At 37.4% G+C, this 26,661-nt stretch overlaps 1 protein-coding gene across 1 annotated transcript in view; it reads right to left on the bottom strand.

The window, feature by feature from the left end:
- Window positions 1-1,218: 1,218 nt before the first annotated feature.
- Window positions 1,219-26,661, bottom strand: part of LOC109389865 (mannosyl-oligosaccharide 1,2-alpha-mannosidase IB-like) — a 59,943-nt gene continuing 34,500 nt past the window's right edge. The window contains exons 6-9 of the mRNA XM_019655800.1: window positions 24,511-24,727; window positions 20,479-20,651; window positions 15,101-15,216; window positions 1,219-3,646 (exon numbers count right to left, since the gene is read on the bottom strand). Of these exons, the coding sequence (XP_019511345.1) occupies window positions 3,514-3,646; window positions 15,101-15,216; window positions 20,479-20,651; window positions 24,511-24,727 (639 nt within the window). The 3' untranslated portion in view covers window positions 1,219-3,513. The remainder of the gene's footprint in view (window positions 3,647-15,100; window positions 15,217-20,478; window positions 20,652-24,510; window positions 24,728-26,661) is intronic.

The raw sequence follows: 26,661 nt of genomic DNA, 5'->3' as shown, positions 1-26,661 counted from the left end.
TTTTTTGAATATAAAATAACAAACATTTCTATAAAACATTATTTTTTAATTATGTAATGAAAGTGATATAGCAAAATAAGAATGTTCTTATTTATTTCTAAATATTTTAGTCAGTTGCATCAAAGATCAAGTATTTCTTTGACCTTCTCCAAGAGGCTTGAGTTATTAACTACAATTATAGCTGTTAGTATTATACAGTAACACAAGGCTTAAAATATATTATAAACACTTTCTTTTACTCTTTAATTTAAATGAAATACAAAATTAAGGGTTTTGTAAGATGATTCGTACTGGAAAACATTTAAAATGGTATGAACTACTCTTACACAGGAATGCCACTGGAGTCACAAAATGCTCTAATGCGTGACAGTGCCTAGCATAATGCTTGGCACTTAGTAGGACTCCACGTTCGTCCACTCATTCCCTCATTCTCTCATGCACTCATTCCAAGAAATCCCAGTAAGGAGAAGTGGCCTCCCGAGAATGGCAAGCACAATCTTTAATCAACATACTTGTAGTTTTGACAAAGACTTTGGCAACAGAGAGTGGAGCTGAAAGGGTGATCGAAATTTCAAACTGCTTGGTTCAAATTTACCAAGTGAAGCCCGGGGCTGCCCCAGATGACATCACAGAAAATCAGGGTCAGTATTCCCCAAAAGGAATCCATTCCTTGGATGATCCGGGTTTTAATTTTATATATAAACATCTCAAAGACAGGAATGAACTGGTGTCAGAGACACAGACAAGCACACACCCACCAGAAAGAACCCTCTGACTGGGGACTTCTTTTCCTGCACTGAGACTGCTTTTTGGTCAGGACCATGTTCTCTTGGCTTTAACAACTTTATACTGGTTTGAACAAAAAGGTGTGAAATGTAGAAAGGTAGAGGGGCGTTCGCATCTCTCTCTTTTTTCTTTTATGTACCAACTGATCTATCTACTTTGCACAATTGTTGCCAAAGGCACAAAGTAAGGTGTCAGCTCTTTGAGGAGACACCTAGAAAGGAGCATTTTCAGGCTCTTTGCAGAAGGTCTTATAAATGTAATGAGTTGTTTAACCTGAGTAATAAGGTCTACAATATGCAAAGGACTGTAAAGCACAGAAAGAAGAAAGTAAAGAATACTCTTGGAAACTAAGCAGAATATGGCCTAAGGATTGATCTTGGAGGAAATCATTTTAAAAATCTTGTAACAAAAATAAAACATGACACTGGCAAGTCATTTGTAGCTGACTTTAATCGCCTTTGGTATTCAGAAGAAAAAAACGGAAGCACTGTTATAAGCTCTAGTCTTCTCATCAATCACAGGCAGGCAGGCGGGTGGGTGGTGAGGACCCTCCCACTGTCCCTGTCAGTCTCTGCTTGTGCCGGAACTGGCCATGCTCGTCCACGTCTCCCTTCTCTCAAGCTTCAGTCACCTGAGAAAGCGACAGAGCACTTAGGAGTGGGGCTTCTGTCTTCTCATTCCTTGACAAGCTCCTGGGAACCAAGAAGGCCCCTTCACTGCATTTTCTAAACAAAGCGAGGGAGGCTTCGTCGTCATCTACACAGCTGCTCTGGGTCCTTGCCAACTTGAGCTGTTCCCTTTTTTTGGAGAACCAAATACTTTCCCTTTCTCTTCTGAACTTAGTCATCTACCCTTCTTTAAAATTTTTAATTGTTCAAGTAGTAGAAGATATTACAATTTCAAAATATGTGCTAAGATGTAACTCTCTTAAAGACTTAAATAACGCAACTGGCTCCACACCCCCGTTTTCGATGTACACGGGAAAGTCTCGGGGTGGTTATCAATACTGATCATGGGCTCAACTGTAAGCATTGTCTGACTAGTTGTGGCATAAGATGACCCCCGTTGGAAAACAATAAATTACATTGATTTATTAAATCTTTTCCCAATTTAAATCTACCACATGCTCATAAAAATTTAAAAAGAAAAGCTATCAAAATAAGGAAATAAGCCCTCAGAATTCCAAGGTGGGCTTCTTGCAGAAACATTGTTTCATGAAAGCTTCAAATGCAGAGTAAAGATTAGCCTAATTATACTCCTCCCAACGTTTATTCTCAATGGGAGCTGTTTGCATTAAATGTAAAGAAGAAAAATTGTCTTGCACTGTGACATAAATTCCAGGGACAGAAGATTTATAAGTGTTAGATATTTATCTTACAATATAGTTCTTGATAAAATTTAAGTTCTTTTTGCGAAATCTATTGATGGTAAGAGCAAGTCCCTTAGCTATATCCCAAATTTAGTGTAATACAATTAATTACACCACAATTTTATCACTAAAAATTATTTTGAAGCTATTTTGATTAACTCTTTGGACTTCTATAACTATCCTTAGAGAAAATAAAAGTTGAATTTATTTCTTACATAAAATATTGGTGAAAAGCTCACTCATCTGATGAGAAAATAAATAAAGGATCCCCTGTCCCCATTTCAGATAGACTATTTAGACTGTATTTTGTCTTTGATTTAGTTAAGTTGTAAAAGTAATTTGACTCATCAAGGTAAATTCAGAGCATAACAGTATCGTGAATTTGGCCAAGCCACATAAATAAAGTTGTAAGTTAAGGGATGCTACTAAGTTTATAATGAGGTTAAAATGGATAAAACTTTCTTGGTAGATTTGCTGGTTTAGGAAAATCATCCCCTACCAACAAAACCAAGGCTTTCTCCTAGAACAGGTTTCAAGGCAACCAACTGTGGCATTTCCCCCACTTCCTGTCATGCTAGCGACACTAGACTGGACCACATGCACGAAATCCCAAGCCTAGGCTCCTAAGCGGTTATGACAAACAGCAGTTTCAACGGTTCCATACAGACACAAAGACTTGAAGGACATTCTTTGTGAGATCGTGCCCCCGAGAAAACGAAATTTAACCAAGAAGTTTCAATGGAACAGACTGGGATTTGAAATGGCTGCCGGTCTGGCTGCCCGACGGGGAACGCGAAAGCTCAGGCAGGAAGAGGTGTTTCTGTTTCTTTGCCAAGTCTTCTTGCTGTCGGTGCAGCTCTGCCGTTCTCTCGTTCCTGTCATTCCATTGTGAAAGATGGAGGAAAAAGGGGTAAACAATGTGTACATATCTGACTTGAAAGCTGCTCCTCTGTGGGAGGAAACAAATATAAACTGGTTCCAAAGGCCACCTCTCGCTCCTGCGACACGCCCCCCATTCTTGGCTGCTTCTTAGGGAGTGAGGTCTCCGGATTCCAGGACTCTAAAAGCAGTATCATAGCAACAGGCAGAATTTCTCCCATGACCACCTCCTTAAGAATCACAGCACGTCAGGTCTCTGTCCTACACATACCGGAGTATGGTTTGGTCAGGTACAAAATGGAATTCTTTCAAAGCTGAGATATGTACAAGTGGCAAAGTCTTCTGGGGAGTGAGTCGTGGTTCGCCCTGCCACGCTGACGCCAGAGGTCCAGGTTTCCAAATGTCCCCTCTCCAGACTGACTTCTGCAGTGGTCCATGTAAACAAAACACAGGTGAGAATGGTCTTTCTGGGGCTGCTTTCATCGAACAGCAGGGTTTCCTGAAAGTGTGGTGTTGGCTAAATGCAACACGGGCAGAGGGTGAGCCTCTGTATTGAACACCCAGTGGTCTAAAGGTAAAAGGTCATCACCGGAGAACAGCAGGTACAAATACCTGAAAACAAAAGGAGAAATGAGCTTCAATTAGAGTTCAACGAGAGGATCACGTGACCTGTTATAACGGCAGAGGACACCGTAACCTGTTCTGAGCAGCTCTGATGAAAAACGCATCAGAAGACCAGCCTCCATCACTCCAATACCCTCCAACACAAGAACAGCGTGTTCTGGAATAGCGCACATGCAGACCTCTGAAACGACCCAGTGAAAAAAGCAAATCCCACACACCTGTTAGACACACATCAAACAATGCTGTAAAATGGTCTAAAACAAAACACTTCATCATTTTCAGACACGCTTTTAAAAATAACATATAGTATCAATCATATGTTTTGGCACCTTACGCAGTATAACTACAAGTTAATTAATTTGCATTTATGAATAAACACTGAAGGAAATAAGTAAAGTACATTATTTGGACACAGCAAGGACTTTTACTCCTTAAACATTAATAGTTTTTGCAGGTACTGCAAACTGTTCAATAAAAGTTTCAGAAACATGGACTGATAGGTTAAATAATTACGAGTCTCTCTCATGGGTAAGAGTGTTGTTTATATGAAGGCATATAAACCTCTCCATGAGCTCTGCAAGCCACAGTGGTTAAATAAAATTGATAGAAATTAAAAATGATAGATTTGACACACACAATGCTCCTTACCTATGATGCTGGGCAAGTTCCAGTCTGAATTCCTTCAGGGGTCATGAGCGTGAGCATAAAAACTAACTTAGAGTCAGGACATCTGGGCTCTGACTCTGGATCTTAGCACCACCTGGCTGGGCCTCACTAAGCTCCAGTGAAGAAGTCCTTTGTGGAAGTTTATCTACAACTTATTTATTTAAAAAATGGGCACATTAATATCATCTCTGAATACTGTTACAGGTCTGGATGAGAGAGTAAAACCACACAGCACGGAGGGAACTGGTAAAGCTGGAATAGGGGGAACCAGGGGCTCCAATCCCACTCCTTGGCCGTGAGACCTGCCTGACCCTGATGTATTCGCGGGATTGCAGGCAGACACCGCAGGAGGCCCTGCTGTCCGCTGGCCCTGCTTACGGTGTGGAGATCAAAAGCACAGCTCTGGGTGTCTGGGAACAGACAAGTCTAGGAAGGCTGCATTCTACGCCATTCCATGTCTCGTCGTGTCCCTTGGTTAAATGTGGGCTAATGGACCAGGCTCTCTCTCATGTCATCACTTCTTGGGAGAGAAAATGCAAGCGTTTCCTGAAAAATGAGTCCTTTCCATGGGAGGCGCTACGGAAGTACCTCATGTAAACATGCCTGTTATAAAAATCAGTAAGATAATGAATGTGAAAGTTTTGGATAACAAAAAAATGATATTATATTAAAGCCATCATTTTAAAGACAGGATCTTAATTAACTACTACTTTGGGGAGGCTGAGTAGTGCCTCACCCCAATTCATTTCCACCTAGAGCCAGACTGTGATCTTATCTGGAAACAGGGTCTTCGCAGATGCAATCATCCTGGACTTAGGGTGGTGGGCCTTGAACCCAACGACTTGCATCTTCACAAGAGAAAGGATGGGGAGAGCTGGACCCAGACACACACAGGGAGGAAAGTCATGTGAAGACAGGCAGAGACTGAAGCTGTGCTGTCACAAACCAAGGAATGCCTTCAGAGAGAGCCGACTCCAGGTTGCTGCCTCCAGGACTGAGAATACATTTCTGTTACGCCACCACGTTTGCGGGCATTTGTTACGGCAGCGCTAGGAAGCTGCTGCTTGGTCCTGGGGGGTTAGAGCAAGGCTGACCGCTTCTGGGAGAGCCAGCCTCCTTGAGAGCAGAGGCTGACAGCAGACTTTTAAAAATGTATAACAAATCGATGTTGGAAATTAAAGCAGTATAGCTAATAACTTTTTCACTTGGGATTACACATTCAGAAAAGGATGTCAAGGGCATGATATTCTATTACTGATTTAAATTTAAGGTTTTTAACTTGGATTTTAAAAATACAACAGTTCGAGAAGAATTATCTTTGCTGTGAAAGTTGAAAAACATCTACGATTAGTTCTAGATATTTTTTCTTCTAATAAAAGATTTTTAAAAAATTATCGTTCAGGATGAAGAGATAATAGATGACAAATGGCATTGACAAAAGCATGTAGGTATATGCGTACAAAAAGATGCTTAAGTACTTCAGTTTTATTGGATGTCTTGCTTGCTTTTTAGAACTATTTTTAAATACTGTTCACATACATTTCTTTTATCTTTCTCTTATGTAAAGACAAGACACTCAGAGGAGATGGTGGTGCCAGAAGTGATCTACATAAATGTTGGTGCTAACCGAATCGAGAAGTTTTCAGAAAGAAAAGTCAACCAAATCTGAGGAGAAACATTCAAGTGTCTACAGAAATGGTAAGGCCTTAAAAGAGCCAAAAGAGCCAACCACCAAGTTCATGTGCTCTTACTTAGTCCTTTGTTTTTCTTTATGAAAACGAGCCTTGATGACTCAGTTATTCTTTTTCACAACCATCAGTGACAATGTCAGGTGTATTAATGATGAACGTTACAACTCTAAAAAGGATGGCATTAAGGTCGACAAGGAACTCCTAAGAAAAACTGAAAAACGATTTACTTAAAACTTCCATTTCATTTATACTGCGACTGTTTAAATAATGTCTTTGGAACACACTGGTTAGAAACTAAATTAAATTGAAGATAATTAGTGGAAATTATATCCTAAAAGATGGTGCACTAACGCATACAATTATTAATCTCTCCCAAAGATCTGTCCCTCTGCCCTTCCCCACATTTTCCAAAAAAATCTTAAAGGTGTTTTCTGGGGGGAATGAGTGGGAAGAAAAAATAATGAAATAAACATGGGTATACTATGGATTCAAATGCAAAAGACGTGCACTTTTTAAAGGCTAAAGGCAGACATTTCCGTTCCTGTCGTGGTTTAGGCTTTGTTCTGAAATATCAGGGAGCTAAAGGGAATTCACTGCCCTCTGCCTTCAGGGGTCAAATGAGTCAGGATGACCTTGTGCACAGGAGGCAGGACACCTAACCTGCACACTGTGGGGTTATCTCATATAACAAACAGACCAGAGGCAACTGGTAACAAAGGTGGGTTAAGTCGCAGTAAAACATTGTCAGAGCTCCCTGTAAAGGTTAATGATAAAATATGAAAATTTTCTTGGTGCTAAAAGACCTTAGCCCTTCTTTCCATTTTCTTAGATCACTGCCTTGAAAAAACTTGTAATTGTACCTTTGATATGTATGTGAATCTATTTAAAAGCTAAATAAACCTGCCAGTTTTCCAATCCCAGAATATTTTTCTTCAGGGCCAAGGAGCTTGTCTTTGAAATGTAAACATGGAGGAAGATAGCACCCCTATCTCCCTGTCACTGTGGGAGGTTTGCTTATGCCTTTCTCAAAGCTGTAATTCAGACAGAAGTATTATTTTTCCTTTGGATAAAGGCAATTAATTAACACAAATGGCCCCCTAATTACCACATGAGTTTCAAATGAACTGTGTCTAGCAAGCGGTGCTGTGGACAAAGTACTCTTACATGAGACAGAAGTCACCATGTAGCCTCACGTATGTAATGGATTGTGTCCAACCTGGTTGGTTGTACAGCAAGGTGAGATTTCTTTCTGTCTTTGCAATCTGCCTGTGATGTAAATTAAATTGCAGTTGGGCTTAATGCTTATTCAACGAAAAAATGTTTTCTTTCTCCGCTACATTTGTGGAAAGGATTTTCTGGGTTGGCAGGTTTTGTTTTTAAATTTTTTCCACAGTAATCAGAATCTCGGTTATATTCACGACTTTTTCCTCGGAATTTTAAGATGCTCCCTACCTTACAGCTCCACACAAAAAGTCCAGTCAGCAAGTAAAGGCGGACATCTTTTCAGGTTTGGGTCTATGTTGAATTCTAACAGGGTGTAGTGATATCTCTTTTTAGTTTTAATTTGTACTAACAATGTTGAGCATGTTTTCATGAGCTCACTTGTCATCCTTGTATCTTCTTTGGTGAAGTGTCTGCTAAACTCTTTTGCCTGGTTTTAAATTGGGTTGCATGTTATTGTCAAGTTTTGAGAATTTAATTCTAGATACAAGCCCTTTATCAGATATATACTTTGCAAAGATTTTATCCCAGTCTGCGAATTGTCTTTTCATTGTTTCATTTGATTATCTTTCATTCTCAAAGAGCAGATGTTTTTAATTTTGAGATGAATTGATTAATTCTTTCTTTTATGGATTATGCTTTTGATGCAATATTTAAAAAGTCTTTGCCCAGCACAAGGTCACAAAATCTTTTCTATGTTTTCTACTAAAAGTTGTATTTTTGGGTTTTAAAGTTAGGTCTATGGTCCATTTTGAGTTTATTTTTGTATATGCATATAGAAATTCAATGATTCCAGCCAGCACCCTTTATTGAAAAGCCCATCTTTTCTCATAGTATTATCTTTGTGCCTTTGTCAAAAGTCAGTTGTCCATATATGTATTGGGGTCCCCCCCTCCACCCCCCGACCCCAGATTCCCTATTCTATTTTACTGATAGATCTAGATCTATCATTACACCAATATCACCATGTTTTGATCATTACAGCTTTATTAAGTCTTAAAATTAGGCAGTGGTAGGCTTTAAACTTTGTTCTTTTTAAAATTTGTTTTGATTACTCTAGGTTCTTTGCATTTCCATATGAAATTTAGAAACAGCTTATTAATTTCTACAAAAAGAAAGCCTCCTGTGATTTTGATTGGGATTGCATTGAATCTGTAGATCAATTTGGGCAGAAGTGACAATATTGAGTTTTCAGAACCATTAACAAAGGGAATCTCTCCATTATACTTAGGTCTTCAACTGCTCTCAGCAGTGATTTTTAGTTTTCAGTATACAGGTCTTTTATGTGTTTTGTCAAGATTTATCCCTAAACATTTCATATCTTTATGCTACTGTAAGTGGTGTTTGTTTGTTTAGTTTCCATTTCTGACTGTTCATTGCTAGTATATACAATTGATTTTAAAATATTAATCTTGTATCTGCAATCCTGCTAAACTCAATTAGTAGTTGTAATGACGTTTTGGCAAATTCCTTAGTATTTTCTACATTGACCATCATATCGTCTATGAAAAAAGATAGTTTTACTTCTTCCTTTCCAGTCTGGAAATCTTTTATATCTTTTACTTGTTTGACTGCACTGGCTACAACCTCCAATACAATGCTAAATAGAAGTGAAGACAGCCATACTTGTCTTGGTTCCTGATCTTAGGAGGAACGCATTCAGTTTTTCAGTATAATGCTAGTGGTATGTTTTTGATATATGCCCTTTATCAAGTTGAGGTAGTTTCTATTCCTAGTTTGCTTAGAGTTTTATCAGAATGGATGTTGGATTTTGTCAAATGATTTTTCTGTGTCTACTGAGGCGATCATATGTTTTTTGTTTTTTTCACTGATTTACTTTCTTTAAAAAAATTTGTATTTCTATTTTTCAATTACAGTTGACATTCAATATTGTATTAGTTTTAGGTGTACAGCATAGTGCTTTTATATAACTTATGAAGTGATCCCCCTGACTACTCTAGTACCCACCTGGCACCATATATAGTTATTATAATATTACTGACTATATTCCCTCTGCTGTACTTTACATCCCTGTGACTATTCTGTAACTGCCAATTTGTACTTCTTAATCCCTTCTTCACCTTTTCCGCCCAGCCCTCCAACCCCGTCCCATCTGGCAACCGTCAGTTTGTTCTCTGTATCTATGAGTCTGCTTGTTTGTTCATTTATTTTGTTCTTTAGATTCCACAATAATTATTCCAAAGAATTATATAATAATTATTAAATTGATAATAGAAAATTAAATAATATTGGTTACCTTTAAGGGAAGAATTTAAAAATTCATACAGAGACATAATTAAGAGCAAGATACTTACTTACATGTAGTCAAATGGTAAACAAACAAAATCCCATTTTTTCCTGATTCCTTTCAAAAGCCTATGACTATTGAACCAATGAAAAATGAATGGATAAACAAAATGTGGTATCTCCATACAACAGAATACTGCTTACTGATGGAAAAGAATGAACTACTGACACAGGCAACAACACCAATTAATCTACAAAATACTATGCTGAAAAAAATGGCAGACAAAAAATGAGTACAAATTGCATGAAAAAAATGGCAGACAAAAAATGAGTACAAATTGCATGATTCCAATTACATGAAATTCTATAACAGGCAACCTATAGTGTCAGAAAGCAGCTCTGTGTTTGGGTGGAACTCACTGCAGGACGAAGATGGAAATGTTCCATATTAACTAGGGTGGGAGTTACCAAGGATTATATATTTGTCAAAATACAATAAACTATACACTTAAACTACTTCAATAACGTTGACTTTTAAAGTTAAAAAATAAAGCTTAATGGAAAAGGATGGAGGAAAAATATGCTTATTATTTGCTACTGCTACACAAGAACAATTTGGGTTGTAGCTCCCTCTGCTGTATCAAAAAAAAATTGGCAAGGATATTTCAAAGTACAGTTTTGAAACCGAAAAAAAATGCTTCTATGAAACAGTACAAGTGACACTCGCTCTGTATGTGTGTTCCATCGTGTCTAACATTTGGATCGCACTGTGACACTGTGATAGGTCCTAAGGGGGATTACAACACGTGGAGGCCATGATCTAGTCCTTCAGGGTCCATCTGAGGAGACAGGACTCCATAAACCAAAAGTGAAACGACGACATGCCCACCTGCCCCCTGCTGTACCAATGAATCCCTTCGTCTCTAACTGCTCCATACGTGGTTTACTGAGCCACAGGTATCAGTGGTTGTCAAAGTGTGAGCCTCCAGACCAGCAGCATCACCTGGGACCTAGTGAAAACTCTCAGGCCCCACTTCAGACCTACTGATTAGAAACTCTGCTGGCCGAGCCCAGCAATCTGTGCCTCTAGTTTTCCAGCTGATAACGATGCACGCTCCAGTCTGAGTACCATTGCCCTTCTAACTTCTAACAAATAAAAGACTATTACAAGGATATAAACATTATAAATATCTATTTTTATATGTTTGCATATACCCAGGAAATTTCTAAAAGGGGAGAGACATCAATAACTGTTTAATAACAGTTATCTCTGGGAAGTGAGACCAGATGTGGGGTGCAGAGAAACTTATTATTGATTTTTTGCTTTCCATACTATTTAATTCATTTTGCCATACCCATATATTTTTATAATTTAAAAAGTAAGCTAGGGCTGGCCGAGTGCCACAGTTGGTTAAGAGCGCGAGCTCTGAGCAACAGGGTCAGCGGTTCAATTCCCACATGGGCCAGTGAGCTGCGCCTAAGCTGAGCTGTTGCTAAGCTGCCAGCAGATGGCAGGATGGCCCAGCTGGTGAGAGCACATGCTCCTAACAACAAGGTTGCGGGTTCGATTCCCGCATGGGATGGTGGACTACACCCACCCTCAACTAAGACTGAACACAGCACCTTGGGCTGAGTGGCTGCGAGCTGCCGATGGGCGGCCAAATGGAGACTGGACTTGGAGCTGAGCTTGCTGCGCCCTCCACAACTAAGACTGAAGGACAACGAACTTGGCTGTTCCTCTTCCCCAATTCCCCACACTGTTCCCCTTCCCCAACTCCCCAATAAAATCTTAAAACAACAAAAAAACTAAAGCAAAAGGGAAGCATCCTGTTCAGTGTCATTTTCATCTTTTTGAGTACCTAAAGCACATGCTTAGGTTACACTTTAATGAATTCACAATAAATGTCAACTACGTGGTAGAATGTACAATCTTAAATTGTGACTCAGCTTCTGACAAAAGCCTATTTAAATTAATTGTCAATTGAGAAAAATCTATGGAGTCGTACTACTCTTCATTCCTCTATGGAGTTTTAAGCTCTATCTTAATAATAAGAAAAATATAAACCTGCATTAGTCTTCACAGAAATGTCTTGATTCAACTGCATTTCAGTATTATGACATCAGTTTTTATACAGAGGAAGTCACATTAACAGTGTTTTTGCATCTTCTATAACATCAATGTTTGAAGGTATTTATCATTATGTATTGGGTTGAACCAGATGAAATTGCCAGTACTCAAGTATTTTTGACCTAAAAAAAAAAGGCAACTTCATATGGTTCACCTAATAGTTCAGTACTTTTTTAAAAAATGAACTATCAAATTAAGCTATCTTATAATTTAGCAGTAGGAAAAATTCTTGTTTCATCTGTTAAAGTAATATGTTCTCCTAACTCAGTAAGGTAAAAATGACACTGAATAGGATGCTTCCTTTTTGCGTTAGCTGCCAGGAAGCTCAGGGCCGAATATAGCACTCAAGTGTGATAATTTCCTTAGCCTAGGTCCCAATGATTTGGCGTTTTCCACTTTTACTGATCCAAATGTATATGAGTTTTTCTGAAAGTGAGTATTACAGCAATTATGTACATATAAATGTAACTAATTGTATTCAGGATGGATTCTTCCTGAATTTGGCAGGGAAAGCACCACGGTCAACTGGTGATGGTCCACATATTACTGGAAGCAGCTCTATCCCTTGTGCTAAAGTGTTGAAGGCCTGTGCTTGGAGGCATTTACGGTTTAGTCATGAAAGCCAATCTACAAGAGATGAGCTCTGAACTGAATTTAGAAAAAAGAGAAGGGCCAGTAAAATTGAAATAGACAGTGAAATGTAAAACAACAAATTTCATATGCACATATATACAGAGGGTGCCCCAAAAACATGTATAAACATTTTAAGAAAGGAAAACTATTAAAGTTGTAATAATATATACCAATAACAAAAAATGAATACAAGTCATGTTTGACTTCTGCAATTACAAGAGGTGCTTAAGGTGGTTACCATCAGCATCCAGACACTTCTGATTACAGTGAACTACTGCTTGAGCAACACTGACCCAAGTGTCCACTTGTATACATTTTTTTGGCACCCCCGTATATCTATATATACACATGTATATATGTTTATATATATGAATATAGGTTAGCTTGGTTTTAGATTAGAATATTTAAGTAAAATAAATGAGAAATGAAGGCAGAGAGGAATGAACTACTGTAGATTTTGAGCAGAAGGAAAGTGAAATAAAGAAAATGGTGTATGAAAATCAAAGTATTTTCTTTTTAAGACTAAAACAGGCTTCAATTAGCATGCTACTACTATAATAATATCTGAATCAGGCAAGATGCTAATAACACTGATAGAAAGACTGTTGGAAAAAGGATATTCACAGTCTCAAAGTTATCACTCTACAGATCACTTATTAATTATAAAAAAAGATTCTTTACATGACCTTATAATCAAATCTAACCTGATTAACACACTTAAAATCACCAATAATGGGCTAAACTGTTATCATGTGCCTCTTCAAAAAATGCAATGAGAATATATCATCTGTATAATATTAGTGCCAAAAATTTTAAACTAAATTAAATCATTAGGAGACAATCACAAATATAGAACTGAGAGACATTCTTCAAAGCAACTGGCTTAAATACCTGTGTCAATGTCATAAAAAAGCAAAAACAAAAGAAAAGTAGGGAAACTTTGGCCTAGTTAAATGAGACTAAAGAGACATGACAACCAAATGCAACATATAATCCTTTGGTGATTAAAAACATAGTTATAAAGTAGATTATTAGAATAATAGAGAAATGCGAAAATGGACTACATGTTAAACAATTATATGAATGCTAAGTTTCCCAAGTGTGGTAACTGTATTGTGTTTACGTAGGGTTATGCCCTTTTCTTGAAAACTCTTGTGTAAGTATCAGAAATCTGGTGACTCTCAAATTATAGAGCAAAAATCTTTTTAATTAAATAAAACAGTAAAACTGCGTGCGTGTGTGTGTGTGTGTGTGTGTGTGTACAAACATATACACAGGGGAGGAGGAACGTGGTAAAAATTAACAATTGGTGAAGGATACACAAACACCCCTATACTATTCTTACAGTATTTCTGGTCTTAAAAAAAAAAAAGAAGATACATAATTTGGGTCAAATTCCACAGTTTACAGGTGTGATAACTGAAAGCAAGGACATTTTATTTTGACATGCTCACTCAACTAGGTGCTAACACGTGTATAACTAAAGCTCCTGTGGTTTTCTTTCCCAGGCCAGTGCTCTTTCAACTATCCCACACAGTCTCAAGCCCAATCACCCAGGATAAATCAAAACAAGGAATGACTAGAGGTAGGGAACTGACCGCCATTCAGATGCTCTAAGTCTAAACCATTTCAGCAGTAGTCAGGGTGTGGGGTAGGGTCAACTGTAGATATGAAGAGGAGCAAAATAAAGAAACAATGTAACAAGAATTATGAAGACTTAGTGATATATTAGGTGAAAAAAGAAATAATAATGCAGGGCCGGCTGAGTGGCTCAGTTGGTTAAGGGCCCACTCAAGAGTGCGAGCTCTGAGCAATAGCAGTTTGATTCCCAGCCCAAGATGAGCTGCCAACAGGTGGCAGAATGGCTCAGCTTAAAAAAAAAAAAAAAAAGAAATAATAATGCACAAGCCGAAAAGATGGAGAAAAAAAGAGTACAAGGGATTATAAAAGTAAAATTGGCATAAGGTGGCCATTTAGAATAAGAAACTTAATTGGAGACACGTAAATTTCAACTATAGTATACCAAATGTAAGCTCGAAGTATACTAGCATGAAAACTTCAGGTGAGTAGGAAATTTTGTCCTTTGTGTCTACTGATATATCCCCAAGTAACCTGAACAATGCCTGAAAATAAACATATTTTTCAACAAATGAAATGATAGTTTATGAGGCATTCAGGTACAGACAGAAATATGAAATTTAAAGGACGGTATCAAGAGCTATTTCCTTTGTAGGCTTTAGGGAAGTGGATATATTTAAGGTCTCTCTGCCTTCTAGTTAGTTTATAGAGAGCTCTGCCTAGAGTTCTGAGGATAATAAAGGTGTTTTTTTTCTTCTCCATTGTTCCCTTTATGTGTATCTTTATGGGAACCTTCACTGGAAGGATGGATAGCTATGGTCATATACCCTCTGGTGCCATCAAAGCTCCATGATTATTCCTAACAGATGTCATTAACTAGAGCAGGGAGTTCAGGGGTGCTTCCAGGATGAGCATCATCAGCACCACCTAGGAGTTTGTCAGAAATGCAAATTCTCAGGTTGCACCCTAGGCCTACTGAATGAGACACTCTGCAGGTATCGCCCACTTACCTGTTGTTTAAAAGGCCTCTCAGGTGATTCTAATGCACACTAAAGAGCTAAGGACAAAATAAAGGTAATCAACTCTTAGCTGACAAAATATCTACCTCATAGTCTAAGTCATTCTTCTTGAGATGCAGCTAAAAATTTAAGACCCAATTACATAAAAAGACATTTGTACTAAAATTTAGTGTAACATATTTCAGTCATAATTCATCATGTATGGATCACACAGCAAAAGCAGCCCACAATACAAAATGTTAAAAAGGCACCTACGTACTTTAATGTTTCAGCAAGAAAGAAGCTCTGTTGCACATCATCGTGTGCAGGTGTAGAGGAGTACACGTCCTTCACCCCAGAAAATCCACCACTGACGCGGCAGTACTTTTCAATAGCCTGGGAGAGGAATCAGACAAAACAATCAATTCCACAGGATTTCAAGTTCTAAAGGTTAAGTTAAGGCACCACAGTCAGAAGTTCACAGAGCTCTATATGAGAATGAAAGTTAAATAAGATTTATTATCAAATGGAAATATTCTCAGTCTGGAAAAATTAACTGAGGTACTCTGTTTCCTGTGGAATTTCCTCCTCTTTCAAAACTCTTTAATTTTCTTAAGATACCTTATATTTTTCCTAATATAGGAGTCAAATTTAGGCTATTCACACTGAATTAGAGACCAGTATAGCACAATAAAGCCTTACTAATTCTGACAAATTAAGAAGGAGGTCAGTTTGAATTAAAATTTTGAAATGCAATTTTATTGCTTCCAAAGAGAAACAATAATCCAAAACATGCTAAAAAAAAAAAAGTATTATTGGGTCTTCGGAAAAGTCATGACACGTTTGCAACAGATGGTACTAGAGTCATTCGCATCTATGTTATTGCCATGTCATTTGACAGCTAACAGTTCTACCTTCATTCTAAAAAAAAAATTGAGCGATTTGGTTGAGTTTTGGAGATTTTACAACTTGGAAGATGGAAAGCCAAACTGTGCATTTTTGCCATATTTCACTGTTTTACTTCCACAAAGGGATGAACGCGAATCAAGCTTGTGAAAAGTTGCATAAAGTTTACGGTGACAATTCTCTACAAGAACGTCAGTGCCAACGATGGTTCACAAAATTCCGTGCTGGTGATTTTGATCTCAACCACGCTCCTCGATCAGAGAGGCCCACGGAGGTTGATGATGACCAAAATAAAGGCACTGATCGAGTCAAACCCACGTTACACGACACAAGAGGTTGCAGCAACATTGAACATCCATCATTCAAGCGTTCACGACCACCTGAAGAAGGTGGGATACGCAAGCAAGCTCGATATTTGGGTCCCACATAAATTCAAGGAAGTTCATTTTACAGCGCAAATAAACATCTGCGATATGCTCATTAAACGTGAGGAAAACGATCCTTTTTTGAAGCGACTGATAACTGGTGATGAGAAGTGGATTGTTTACAACAATGTGGTGCACAAACGGTCTTGGTCCTAACGCGATGATTCGCCTCAAACGACATCGAAAGCAGACATTCATCAGAGGAAGGTTATGATCTCAGTGTGGTGGGATTTTAAAGGTGTTGTGTTTTTCGAGCTCCTACCAAGGAACCAAGCAATCAATTCGAATGCATACTGTCGGCAATTGGACAGTTTGAACGAATCCATCATCCAGAAATGTCCAGAGCCTGTTAATTGTAAAGCAGTTGTGTTCCATCGCGACAATGCAAGACCACACACAAGTTTGATCCCCCATCAAAAATTATTGGATCTTGGATGGAATGTGTTGCCACACCCACCATACCCGCCTGACATTGCGCCGTCAGACTTGCACTTGTTTCACTCTCTTCAAAACACCTTGCATGGTATAACGTTCAATTCAGATGAGGCTGTAAATCAGCACCTTGTTCTGTTTCTCGTCGATAAAGACAGGTCCTTCTATGAACGAGGAATTATGAAGCTCACTGAAAGATGGCAAAAGGTTATCCAACAAAATGGGCAATATATCGATTGATCTTTGTTCTTTATATAAATAAATGACCTTTGAAAAACATAGACAAAATACCACATGACTTTTCCGAAGACCCAGTACTTAGGAGCTCTCCATAGTAACAGTGATGAGATGATATTTACTGCACACCTACTAAATGACAGACACTGTATTATATCATCACGAGTTAGGCATTATAGATGGTACCAACCGGCAGGAAGTGCCCACCCCACACATCTATCACAATAATTATAATATTAAGAGCTAACAGTTATTAAGTATTGACTATGTGCTGAAGATTTTTCTAAGAGCTTTACAAGCATTAACATTTAAATTTCCAACAACCTTAGGAGGCTGTCTTAATAGCTCCACTTTTCAGATGGGAAAACTGAGGCAAAGAGTAACTCCACATTATTATTAACTGCTGTGCTCTATTGCCTGACTGGGAGCTAAAATTCTTAATTTATGTCTCTTTGCATCTTTGCACATGTCTAAATAAAATACACCGAATCCAATGGAATCTATTCAAAATCTTGTTTTTCATTCAGAGCAACCTAATATCCTGCTTGTGCAGGTATGTCCCACTCCAAGGTTAAGCCATGCATGAGGAACTGAATGCACACATGGCGCTTCTCTGTTTCTGTGGAGCCCTGCACGTACTGCCAGGAAGGTGTGGGGACTCCTGTTCCTCGTCTCGCTGTTTTCTGACTCCTCTGGTCTTCCTCCTTCCTAGTGAAAAGCTAACTGAAAGTGTTTATTTAGTCAAACTGTTTTTTGTATAGTTGCATTTTGATTATAGCTGGGTTTTAAAGTCTTTTTCTCAAAGGGCTTAGTACTTTTCTCTATCTAAATATTTTAAACATAATTTGGATACAGGAGTTTTTAAACATCATGTTCTTCACAATGACCTGTGTCTCTACTGTCACAGGACATCAGAGCAGTTTGGGACCACTGAGAAGGCGCAGGGAGGTGTGACTGACCTTTAAGCCATTTAGAGTCACTTCTGGAAGGCAAGTTTTCATGCATAATATATTCAAGTTTGGAAGGGCTGAAGTTCCAGAAGCCATGAGATGCCACTATTCTGTCTCAGCCTGAATACCCAACAGGGGAGGACAGTGGGCAAGAAAGTAAGTTTTATTTAAGATGTGGATCCCCCTCTTTCGTCTCCACCTCACCCCCCCTCCTCTTCACACATATTTTTAAACCTGAATTTAAAGCATATGAGGTCAGACAATTAAGTTCGCGAACTCATCCTAGAAAGTGCTACAACCTCATTGCTGAATATCACTATGGTCACCTTCGAAGTACTCCCGTTGGGAAGCTATGCACTGATGCCAGCACCTAGTCCACCCTTCAAAGCAATTTTGGAATTCTTTTTCTGGAATGGCCATCAAAGCTGTCATCATATTACCCTTGAGGTCCTGAATGTCATCAAAATGTCTTCCTTTCAATATTTCCTTTATCTTTGGGTAAAGAAAGAAGTCATTGGGAGCCAGGTCTGGTGAGTAGGGAGGGTGCTCCAATACAGTTATTTGTTTACTGGCTAAAAACTCTGTCACAGACAGTGTCATGTGAGCTGGTGCATTGTCGTGATGCAAGAGCCATGAATTGTTGGCGAAAAGTTCAGGTCGTCTAACTTTTCCATGCAGCCTTTTCAGCACTTCCAAATAGTAAACTTGGTTAACTGTGTGTCCAGTTGGTACAAATTCATAATGAATAATCCCTCTCATATCAAAAAAGGTTAGCAAAAGCGCTGCAACATGTTCATGAACTTAATTGTCAGACCTTTCAATTCTTTCCATTCTTGTTCTTTATACTTTGAGTTTGTCTGTGTTCATATAGTCTATCCAGAGACAAAATTCTAACTCCTATAGTTCAAATTTGGACAGGTTAAAATTTGAGCTTGTCAAACTTCTTTTTAACAGCTAGGAGTAGGGCCAAACTTTAAGCAGATGCACAGGAAAAAGGGACTTTAGGAAAAGGATCGATTATCCTACAGTGTTTCTCAGCAAGAAGACATGTTTCTGCCACCACCCCTCACCCTCCTGCCCCATGTGATTCAGGTTTATCTCCCCTATCCCTCTAAATAAATTCAAGTCAGATTCATCACAGGATTACTTATCTATTTCCTCTCTATAAAATATTGTTTCATTTACATAAGCATTAGTAAGCCACTGCTACCAACAGAAGTGTGTGTGCGCGTCCTACTCCCCAGCCACGGGGGCCGCAGCCTGGTTCTCTTCTCAACTGTGGCAGGATCCTCCTGCACAGAGTCTCACTAGCAGCTGTGTTCCCAATGTTGGACCCAGATGGCCTGGAAAAAGCAGCATCACTAAGTGCGGCATCTGTTCCTGTTCTATGTAACCACCTTGTTTCTGTTCATATTCTCTTATAGTCACCCTCTGTAAGGACCATCTAGAGATGTCTGAATGACAAAGGACATGTGCGTGTCCGCACCTTAGTTCAAATCTTTACCACGCTATTCCTAGATTATTGCAGTGGTCTCCAAAACCCACCAGTTTGCAAATCACAATCAATCCTTTCGTTTGGTTACTCCCCACTATAAAGTCTTCAGTAGTTCCTTCCAATTTGAAAATCCTATAATGGATTCTTAAAATTAGGGAGCTGTGGTGGGTCAGAGATGGTGAGGGAAAAGATCTGATGGGCTTTTTAGGTAGGCAAAGGGCTGTCTTTCCCCATGTGAGAAACACTTACATGGTAACTGAGAGAAGTGTGTGTTTGTGTGTGTGAGTGTCTGAATCACTGAGTAAAGCAGACATCCCTTCATCTGGTATAGAAGGCCATCCGATGACTTCAAACTTCTCTCCCTCTGGTTAGCACTGTGAAGCCTTCTTGTTACATAATTGGGTCTACATTCTGCCCTAAAACATATCTTGAATATTCTTATCTGAGCTTCCTAACACTACTTATCTCACCTAGAATTCCATCATTCTGTCTAGACTGCAAGCTTAAGTTACATAATTTGAATATGAATATTCATCATCATTAGTATTATTTATCATCATGAGTATCTCTCAGAGAATAAAACACTCCCTCACTCCCAGGAATAAGCTCTACTTTCATGAAAAGACTAATGATTTTCTTCCTCCCCAGGTACTAATAGCCATGGTGTTCTCTGAAAGGTGAGTATTTTAAGAGTAAACAACTTGCTTCCTTTACTTACTAACCTTTAAAAATTCCTCATGTCAAATACACATATTTGTCCTTCAATCTAAAAAAATGTCAACAAGTCACTGATTCTTCTTATGGTGATCCACTAAGGAGTTACTTGGAACACAAGCTAAAATGAATAGGGGGTAATCTACCCAGGCTGTGAATCTGGGCAGTTTTATAATAATTTTTTTTGCAGTTTAAGCATTAATAGGCAAGTATAGACATTTTATAATCATGGTGAAAAATTGCCTTTTAAATGAGTCTTTATAGTTATTCAATAATATGAGTGAAAACAAGTAGGAAAATAGTTCTAACAGAGAACTAAACTGGAGTCTAAGGTTTACTTCTGTTCTTAAGAAACTTAAATTGACTATGTTTTCCATCAGATAAATGGAAGATGCCCTATAGTTACTGAACGTGAGAGAACATAGACGAGGAAACATGACACTATTGGAGGGCATGATTTAACAATCTCGCACATAAAATGAAAAAGTGGTTTATTTACCAGTGCTGCTTCCCAGCCCCACTGCCTGTATCGTGGATCGTGAGTGAATCTCCATAGGTACCAATAAGTTTCGATGACTTCTGGACGGAGGATGTAATACTTCTCAGCCTGCCGGACTGCCACAGCCTCTACGGCACCATCAAACTTGAAGGATTCGGGACCGAGCTTCAATGCTGTAACAACACACAAAAAACCAAAAACACACAATGAACCATTTGTGTTTGTATACCAGAGCTGGGGATGAAGGAAAGTTATTTTTGTTGTTTTATTTTTATTGTTGCTGTTTTGCAAAATCAGTGACTGTAAAAGATCCACATTTGGCTTATAATAGACATAAATATTCCTCTTATTCTGACATGAAATATTTCTCATAAATAATGTATATCAACATACTGCTAAATCTAACTATACCGACAGAGTCTAGTAATCCTTCGGAAACAAATGCAAAGCTAGACGTAAGCACATTATATTTGTTTTGGTACAAAATAAAATGGGACAGATACTTGCATTATGTAGAATTATTTTTTAAGAAGTCAAGACAATTTTAAAGTCCTTTTAATATAACACACACGTAAGGAAACATTTTAGAGCTCAGATCTTGAATTACACTTAGTTGTAGATGATATACTTTTCTTTTAAAGCACGCTATCGTATATAAGAAACAATATAATTAAAACTTAAACCAGTTTTAAAAATAAACTCTCTTCTATAGCCTCAGTATATACAGCAAGGAAGAGGTTCAAAGTGCCAGTCACCAAGAATTTCATCAGTAATTGCCCATTTATCAGTTTGCATACAACATGGCCATTGCACATGTATTTCAACATTACTATTCCTTGAATGCTATGATTTCCATTCAGCCTGGAATACAGCACTGTATGACAGGCTTTTAAAGAACTTCTTTCTAATCACACCCAGCACCCCAAACCTGGGCAATATACAGTCATCTTTCATTGGGGTGCTGAAGTCACACACTATTACCAGTCTCAGCTGCCATCTTTCTTTCTTTTTTTATTTTACTAGATTGCACTGTTGGCAAATACTTTCAGATTTCTCACCTCTTTCAAGATAATGCTGCACATTTTTATAGTTTTTTTAAGAAAAGAAAAGGGAGCACAAGGACTGTAAAGCTGGTGGACCGTAAACAAAATCATGCTATAGCTGTTGGAATGATGTGTTGCTGTGGCCAAATTGCAGCATCACAAGGATGACGCTGTAAGCTGCCAAGAATCACAATGGAAAGGCGGTGAAAATAAAGCCTTTTTTATAAACACACAAAACCAAAAACATTACAGTGATGGCAGACAGTTCTGGTAAATGCAAAACACGTGATTCAGAAGACTTAATAACCATGTTGGTCTACTGCTAAGTCTTGGAACTTCCTTTAGGAAAAAATAGCTGTAAAAACTATGAAAATATGTCCAGTACTCCCGTTCAATGGATCTTCTGTCCATCGGATATGTTATATGTAATCAAAAAGATTAAATCCCTCCTCCCTCCCCCGCCAAAAGTGATAGAACATGATCTAGGGAAGGCTTTATCCAATTTCAATATGAATTAAATTAAGTTACATAATAGTTATTATTTTAATGATGTTCAGCAATTTTTTGTTTTTTAATCTAGAAACCCAGAAAAAGAAAGTACTGTATTTTGGAAGTCTAAGCTCTGGTTTGGCATTTATTTTACATTAAACCTCAGAATAAATTAAAGCAATATACTAGTCTGGCTTCCCATATCAATATAATAATTTTTGAAGCTACCACTAAGTTACAGCTCAGTTTCATGCACAGATTCATCACTGTTTCCTACAAACCCAGTTAAATATTAAGCAGTGGGCCATGTCATCAGTAAGGTGAAATACATGAATTTTGAATTACTGTAAACTAATTCCAACAACAAATGAAAAGTGAAATTCCAAAACAGTAATTATCATAAGGATTTAGCTGAAATAGCTGCTGAGAAGTGGATGGATTTTTAAAACAAAGTGGCCAAAATTCATAGCACAGCTATAAGAAAATACAGCAGAAGGTGTAATTACCTCGTGGGAAGTAAGCAAAATGAGGATAGTACTTCTCAATTAGAGACTCTAAATTGAGATTAAAGATAAGTAAAAACAGTGGAACACTTGAAAATATAGGACACAAATCAAATAGTAATTTTTTGGACCCACCATGGCAAAGAGGGTCACAGGTCCCCTGACTTGCAACGTGACAATGACAATGAGAACAAGCATGATGGCAACAACCATAGGCTGGCTGCATTTGAGGTTCACTTACGCTTAACATCCCGAGGAAGATGGGGTGGGTATTATTATCCCAGGTTTTTGCAGATGGAGCAACTGAGGCTTAGGAAGGTGAAATAATTTGCCTAAGGCTCATAGATAATAAAGAGTGGAACACTGGATTTTAAAATCCTAGTTCACATGTTCTTTCCAAAATATCACAGTGTTTCATATCCGCATCAATTATGTCCCTATGAAATGTGAAAGTCAGAAATATAATATAGAGAATTCTTCCATAACTCTGGTATTCTATGAACTCCTCAAAGGCAGGAGATATGTCTTGTTCATACTTTAACCTATAAACATCCAGCATATTGTCTGGCACTCAACGTTTAATGGAGTGAACGATTAATTATAATAACTATGGTATGTCATATTTTTAACACGTCTGTTTTATGAAATCTTACTATTTTACATCTATTTGACTTGTGGTCAAAATCTGCATAACGATAAGCCTTACTATAATGGGTCCTAATGCAAACACTGAATATCCACTCTAATCCTCAATGTTTTACTAATTTGCGCTATACTTTAAGTATATATTTAATACTCTATGTCATCAACATAATATAATTTAGCTTCTATTTGTAACACAGATCACTTAATTTCCATGTAATATCCACTAACACTTAAGCTATCCTAAAATAACATCTGCTTCAATGTTCTTTTGACTTCGATTTTGTTAAGAAAGGGAATCCTTGATTTAGTTACTGAGGGAATTAAAGGGTGAATTTCACCCTAAGTTCAATTCCTTATTATATAAAAATAACTTGACAGGTTTCAAACCAGAATAAATTTTAAACCCATCATTTTGTGTCATGGTACCTGATGATGAATTAACCCTAAAACAGAAATTCAGTTATTTCATAAAAACAACAATTCAACTTCTGAAATCACAAAGAGAAATCACTAGTTTTTAGTCTTTCAGGGAACTCAGTATCCATTATTCCATATAAAAACAAACATTTTTAAAGCCAGAGAAAATGGTAGAAGCTCTAGTCCAATTCTATTTTCAGGCTTTATAAAAACCTGATTGCCTTCTCTCTCCATGAAATTTTAATAATATATACTGTTTACCTATCTATGACTATGTATATCTATGCTTTGTACATAAAAAAATTTTTTCACCCCAAGAACTAATTTTCATCACCACTGAGAATCATCTCATTTTCCAGGTAAGGATGCTGAAGCCCACAAACATTACGTATTTGCCTAAAGCAACGCCAGAGGATCTTTTTAGTTAAGGGCACAAATAACTCAACAATTATTGGTGAACTAAGAGACAAACTACTAGCTACCTAGATACCAATTATACATTCGGTATAACTACTATTATGTTTTCGCTATTCTTATTTTCTCGAGAGGATAGGCAAGGCATGTAACCTAAATCAGTCAATTTTGTGTCCTTTTCAGTAACTGTTTTTATAGAAATGAATGGCTAAATCAATTCTTACTATATTAAAACAATGTTATTCCATGCATCCCCAAATGCTCTACCTCTTATCTTTAAAACAACTTCTTCAAAATCTTTATTAACGGTTGCAGAATTCAGAAATAATAAAAAGAAATGATGCAGGAACACATTTCCAGAATTAAAATTCAAGTTCTTAAGAAAACGATTTACTTTATTAGAGTAAACTATTTTGAAGTAAAAATACCTATGTATTTTCTTTCTAATTCCTGGATATATTTTTATTTTTAACTTACAGGTTACTTGGGACTAAGTAACTAGGCGTTATTAATATTCTTACCAGTTCTGTCATATGACTCATGACATGTACGTGCAATTTCCGCCCCTAGTTCTAAATAGTGACCGGCTTTGTCCTTGGAACCATCTGCTCCTAGTGCAAACATCCCCCCAGCAAAGCAAGCCAAATGCCCCATCTTCTTTTCCAAATGACCATTCTTCCATTCTCCAATAAAGGTAAGACCTCCACGGGACTTCTTAATAAGATGTTTTTCGATAGCCTACAAGAAAGAGTAGATATTCAAAGTTTTAAAAGCAAAATGTTAGTGTTCAAACTTACTACATCCTTCTGGCTATCATAAAACCTTGGTAATAAGATATTCCACAAAGCAGTAACTTTCCCAAACTGGAAGGCTTAATTTACAATAAGTAAGTTTTGGAGTAATAAAGTTGCACAAATTTGAATAAATACCCCAATCACTACTATAACTAGAAAAGATGGAAGAGGGGAGCCTAGCCTCAAGATTACCTTTCTTCTGGAGCTAAATGGAATTCATAATCATCAGTCAACTGAGATCATGATGGAAGTTAGAACCCAAAAGGCTCTGCCAATTTACTTTCTATTTCATACAATAAAAACTGAATAGGAAGAATACCTAAGTTAATCAGAAAAATAGAATTTTGATAATTAGTTAAAATGGTTTCTCCTTTTGCAAGTAACTATACCTCTTGTCAAAACTCATTGAAAAGGCGCCATTAGGTGAAGCACCTTGTATGTTATAAAGCTGACAAAACTAGTTGACAGTTCAAACTTAACTCCTTAGTCCGTTACTTCCAAACTTAGGCATCTGTTTTGGATGCTGTGTCGTGTTTAAGAAAGGCCACGTGGTAAACACAGTCCATCCTTCTGGAATATAAATTTTACTCAAAAGGCATGGGGCTGGCGAGGGAAATATTTTATATTAAATTTAACTATAACACAAAGTAGAGTCTAACAGTTATATTTAATCTTAAAAATGAAATTTTTAAGAGCTTTGTTACTTTGGACTATGTTTCAACACTTTGCTGAGGAGCTATGGATTAATTCTCTACCTCTAGAGGTTGTTCTATGGAAAAATGTTAAGAAATTGCAATAATTCAGTTTTATTTGGTGGAAATTATTACATGATTAGTGACTATACTTTTCTGACAATAAAAAAATTAGAATTAACCCACATTTTTACCCTGGGGTGTTCTCTAACAAGCTTAGCTGTGGAAAAAATTGTTCTATATTCTTTATAACAATGTTTTACAGAACTATAGGGACTATACTATGCCTCTTACCATCTTATACTCCACATGGCCTGTAAGTGTGATATGCACTCAATAAGTGTTTAATTAATAAGCCATTTTATAAATAAATGGTAGACAATTGTATTTGGCCTGTTAGGGGAATGAGGACTGGTTGAAAAGCAAAGTAAGGAACTATGCTTAGATTATAAATTTTTCTTGTTGATGCTGTCTTTTAACCATAGAACGCTGAAGCACCTATGAAAAGATTAGTGTTTTGTGCACAGTTTTCATCTCTGCGGACCCCATGGCATCCAGTGTGATTTCCACATGTAAGGCATTCAATAAATGCCTTAAGAATGATAGCCGTAGTTTTGATTCTAAATCATTGTATAATGTTTTTGTCATTTTGTTATTTCTGTTCATAATAACATAAATTTACTGTGTTATAATTAAAAGATATCAAACATATCCCCATGGACCTAACAGGATTAAAGTAAAAGGTAGGTAAAGATAAGACTTTTTTACCAGTAATTCACTTGCAGACCCCTGATATTTCATGTATGGCTCTCTTCTCTCTCTAAAAATATGACAAATGTCTAAGAGTTCAACTTATATAAAATGCCAAACTGCTGAACTGAGTAACAGTATTGCTCTTCTATTAAGTGTTAAACAAACATTGAAGAAATTTCAAATATAAAGTAATGTTCTTTTTCCTTTAGGAAGAATTAAGGAAAGTAAAAGAGCAGCAAACTATGAAGAAAATGATTACATGGTGTATGACATGTCACACTTTCTCAAAAATAACAATATGAAATATGCTCATTCACTTATCAAATACTTACTGAATACCTATTGTTTCAGGACTGTACTAGGTGCTGAGACAATGATAAACAAATTAGTGTGCCTTCAGGGAACCCATGGCCTAGTGGGAATGACTAAGGGC

The sequence above is a fragment of the Hipposideros armiger genome, unplaced genomic scaffold (genome assembly GCF_001890085.2).
Source record: "Hipposideros armiger isolate ML-2016 unplaced genomic scaffold, ASM189008v1 scaffold_247, whole genome shotgun sequence".
In the NCBI taxonomy this organism is placed as follows: domain Eukaryota; kingdom Metazoa; phylum Chordata; class Mammalia; order Chiroptera; family Hipposideridae; genus Hipposideros; species Hipposideros armiger.
This window is presented reverse-complemented; position numbering and strand designations above follow the sequence as displayed.